The sequence below is a fragment of the Prinia subflava genome, chromosome 19 (genome assembly GCF_021018805.1).
Source record: "Prinia subflava isolate CZ2003 ecotype Zambia chromosome 19, Cam_Psub_1.2, whole genome shotgun sequence".
Lineage (NCBI taxonomy): Eukaryota > Metazoa > Chordata > Aves > Passeriformes > Cisticolidae > Prinia > Prinia subflava.
In genome coordinates, this window is record NC_086265.1 from 8,459,230 (window position 1) to 8,463,376 (window position 4,147).

General features: G+C 55.6%; 1 protein-coding gene across 1 annotated transcript; it reads right to left on the reverse strand.

Moving 5' to 3' along the window:
• Nucleotides 1–1,772: 1,772 nt before the first annotated feature.
• On the reverse strand, nucleotides 1,773–3,505 carry LOC134560407 (immunoglobulin lambda-1 light chain-like). Its single transcript, XM_063416379.1, has 4 exons — nucleotides 3,418–3,505; nucleotides 2,681–2,959; nucleotides 2,152–2,457; nucleotides 1,773–1,978 (listed from the first exon to the last, which is right to left on the reverse strand). The coding sequence occupies exons 1-4, from the start codon at nucleotides 3,503–3,505 to the stop codon at nucleotides 1,773–1,775; spliced, it is 879 nt and encodes a 292-aa protein (XP_063272449.1).
• Between the last annotated feature and the right edge of the window lie 642 nt (nucleotides 3,506–4,147).

The following is a 4,147-nucleotide window of genomic DNA, read 5'->3' on the forward strand; positions in this document are numbered from 1 at the left end:
CCGAGCCTGTTCCTGCCCAGTAGGACCATGGCCTTGCTGCACCAGGAGCTCAGTGCACAGAGCAGGGGACAGCACCACCTGGCCGTGGGGACACATCCACCTGCCCTGGAGCACCCAAGGCTGGTTGGTGCCTTCTGGTACCAGGGCACTGTGCTCCCTGGGTGCTGATCAGCAGCTGGGAAAACCACATCCTGCTTCAATTGAGGGTGCCACCCTGGGCTTCTCTGAATTGCCACAAAGGAACTGCAGAGCAAAGAAGTGGGGCTTTGAATGGGAATGGGAACAACACTAAGAACACGAGCTTCAAGGCTCCTCAACACTAAGGAAAATCAAGCCCCCAGCTCCTCCAAATTCAAAGTGAGCTGGGGGTCTCCATCAGGTTTGCAGCAGCTGTGGGTAGAGCTGGGCTGGTGTTTGGACCAACCAGGAGCATGTAGCAGCTGCACTCTTGTCCAGCCAGGGGCAGCCCCTCTGCCTGCTGCGCACAGCACGGCCCAGGGCAGCGGCCAAAGGAGCCTGCGGGGCTGCTCTGAACCCCGCTGGCCTCGCTGGCACCTGGCTGGCCACAACCCCTTTGCCTCCTGCCTGTCCGGGGAGCCTCAGGATTGTGCAGTGGAGCCACACTGACACCGTGTGGGGACAAGAAGGGCTTCAGGGACAGCACAGCAGGAACGGAGAGCAGAGGGCGGCACAGGCCTCTGCTCTTGCTGCCTCTCACCCCTGCCTCTCACGGCTTCCATCAGGTCCGGAGATTCCTCCAGCCGTGGCCACAACCATCAGGATTTCTGTATGGCACCCTGCCCGCGGCAGCCTGTGCTCACAGGAGAGAGCCTCTCACACAGAGACGGGGTCATTTGGTGCAGTTGCTGTCTCCAGTGATGAGCTGGCATCAGGCCTGAGCTGGCAGGGACTGGCATGGACCAGAATGTCCAGAGATCATGACAGGGATTGTCCTAGCTCCTCTGAGCAACATAAGACAGGACATTTTGAGGGCAGGACAAGTAGCCCCAACATGGCTTTTCACTTCCAGGAGCCCTGTCATTTCAATGTCCTCCAGCACCACTGAGGGTTTCTTTGAGCTATCACAGATCATGGGGGCACCACCAGGGGCCTTCTGCTGGAACCAGGCACAGCCACCACTACCCCTGGAGAAGGAGATCTTGATAATTTCTCCCAGATAACTGGCACTGAGGATGGCTGACACAGAGATGCTGCCTGGACCAGGGACTGTGGAGAAGGACAAGAGTGGGGAGAAGAGGGGTTTCACCCAGTGCTCCAGGAACATGTCCATCTCATGGGCAGGCGTGTGGGGAATACCACACTCAGAGGAGAATGGGTGCAACCACAGCTACTAGTGAATTTGGGTAGCAGAGCCAAGCCAAATGTACCCCAAGGCACCCCAGCACAGAGGCACCTCTGGCAGCAGCAGGAGAATGTAGTCATCAGTAGCAAGAGGCAGTGGGATGTGGGACAAAGCCACCCCATGACTTTTGTAGGAACCAGGACAATGATACCCAGCCCCAAGTTCACCTCCAGTGCTTTATGACACAAAAGGGGGGACATGTGTAGCCACGGTCATGCAGAGGAGACAAAAATCTGCCCCAGCCTCACATCCACCACTGTCCTTGGCGATGAGAAGAACAGTAAAATGCCATTTTTATTTCCACTGTACATAATTTGAAAATCTGTCACTTTCATTACACCAACATAGCTGCTGTCCATGCTACCACAGAAATAGACAGTCTCATCCGCAGCTTGGATCCCAGTGATGGCTAACGTGCCCCGGAGAATCGTGAAGGGATAACCGAGGGTCTGTTGTTGTTATCATAGATCACAGTGACAGGGCCAGTGCCAGGAACCTTCTGCTGGAACCAGCCATAGCTGTAGCTGCTACCAGAGCAGGTGATCTTGACGGTCTCTCCCACGTTGGCTGACAGCGAGGATGGCTGCTGAGTCACTGCTGCCTGGACCAGGGAACCTGGAGAGGGAGAGAAGATGGGAGAGAAGACAGGGGTCAGTCATGGTCCCAGGGGCACAGACCTGCCTGGGCAGCAGCATGGGCCCCCTGTGCCCAAAGGCCCCAAGAAAACATGGAGTGGCCCAGAGGTGCATACAGAACACAGGGCATGAGGGTGCCTCCACCGTGCTGACCAGCACTGCTGCCGTCATTGTTACCACAGAAATAGACAGCCTTGTCCTCGGCTTGGACCCCAGTGATGGTTAAGGTGGCTGTGGAGCCGGAATTGGATCCGGAGAATCGCGAAGGGATGCCCGAGGGTCTGCTGCTGCTGGCATAGATCACAGTGACAGGGCCAGTGCCAGGGACCTTCTGCTGATGCCAGCCAGCATAATCATAGATGCTGCTGCTAAGCCCAGAGCAGGTGATTTTGACGGTCTCTCCCACGTTGGCTGACAGCGAGGATGGCTGCTGAGTCAGCGCTGCCTGGACCAGAGAACCTGGAGAGGGAGAGAAGAGAAGGGAGAAGAGGGGGTCAGTCATTGTCCCAGGGACACAGACCTGCCTGGGCAGCAGGATGGTACCCCTGTGCCCAAAGGCCCCAAGACGCAATGAAGGGACCCAGAGCCTCGGAAAGAACCCAAGGCATGAGAGTCCTGCAAGAAGAAATGGCAGCAGCAAGAGGAGAGAGAAAGCTGGAGTCGTTGTCTCCGCTGTGCTGACCACCATTGCTGCCGTCATAGCTACCACAGAAATAGACAGCCTCGTCCCCAGCTTGGACCCCAGTGATGGTTAAGGTGCCCGTGGAGCCGGACAAGGATCCAGAGAATCGCGAAGGGATGCCCGAGGGTCTCTTGTCATTAGCATAGATGACAGTGACAGGGGCAGTGCCAGGGACCTTCTGCTGATACCAGCCATAGTAGTTGCTGCTACCCCCAGAGCAGGTGATCCTGACGGTCTCTCCCACGTTGGCTGACACTGAGGATGACTCAGCGATGCTGCCTGGACCAGAGAATGTTTAGAGGGAGAGGGTAGAGGAGGATCAGCCAGACTCTGAGGAGCACAGACCTACCTGGACAAGGTTACAGGAAATGCAACAGTCATGGACAGAACACACAGGGACAAGGCCACAGGCACATTTGAGGAGAAGATCCCAGCCCATTGCAGAACGGCTGCACAGAAGTTCTTGCAGCACAGGAGGACATGGTCCTCAGTACCAAGAGACTATGGAGGGACATAGTGACACCAAGATCTTTGTAGGGAACAGGACAAGGGGCCCTAGCTGCACAGTCATCTCCTGATCTCTGCAAAACCAAAGACAGAACACTCCATGCTGTAGGCATGCAGAAGGGACATGAATCTGCCTCAGCCACACATCTCGCCAGGAGGGAGAAAGGCCAAAATCTTTCCTCTGGTTTTGGAGTCTGTGTCACTTCCTGGTAGTCATTGTCACCACACACCATAGCTGCCACTGCTGTAGTCATAGCTACCACAGAAATAGACAGCCTCGTCCCCGGCTTGGACCCCAGTGATGGTTAAGGTGACCATGTTGCTGGACCAGGATCCCGAGAATCACAAAGGGATGCCCGAGGGTCTCTTGTCACTATTGCTACTGATTACAGTGACAGGGGCACTGCTAGGGACCTTCTGCTGATGACAGCCATAGCTGCCACTGCTACCAGAGCAGGTGATCTTGACGGTCTCTCCCACGTTGGCTGACAGTGAGGATTGCTGCTGAGTCAGCACTGCCTGGACCAGGGAACCTGGAGAGGGAGAGGAGAGACGGGAGAAGACAGGGGTCAGTCATTGTCCCAGGAGCACAGACCTGCCCAGATGAGATTACAGGCAATGCCACGGGGAAAGGAGAACAGACCATGGAAAATGGCCACAGGCAAAACTGCGGAGCAGAGCTGAGCCCCAGGTATCCCACCCAGCACAGAGGCACCAGCAGGATGACATGGTCATTACTTGCCTCAGTGGAGTGGGAGACAAAGACATTGGTTTTTTAGGGACCAAAACAATGATCCCCAGCCCCAAAGGCACCTTCTACTCTTTAAGACACAAAATTGGCAAAATTCAGGGCTGTGGTAGTGCAGAGAAGACAAAAACCTTCCCCATTCCAGCATCCATGACCCTGCTTGGTCATGAGAATGACAGCAAAATCTCCAGTTTGAATTCCTCTGTACATCA

Coding starts and splice junctions, on each gene's coding strand:
- LOC134560407 (XM_063416379.1), bottom strand. CDS start 3,505: ATGGTCACCTTAACCATCACTGGGGTCCAAGCCGGGGACGAGGCTGTC. Junction 2,960..3,417: donor CTACAGCAGTGGCAGCTATG/GTGTGTGGTGAC, acceptor TCTCTGGTCCAG/GCAGCATCGCTGAGTCATCC. Junction 2,458..2,680: donor CTATGACGGCAGCAATGGTG/GTCAGCACAGCG, acceptor CTCCCTCTCCAG/GTTCTCTGGTCCAGGCAGCG.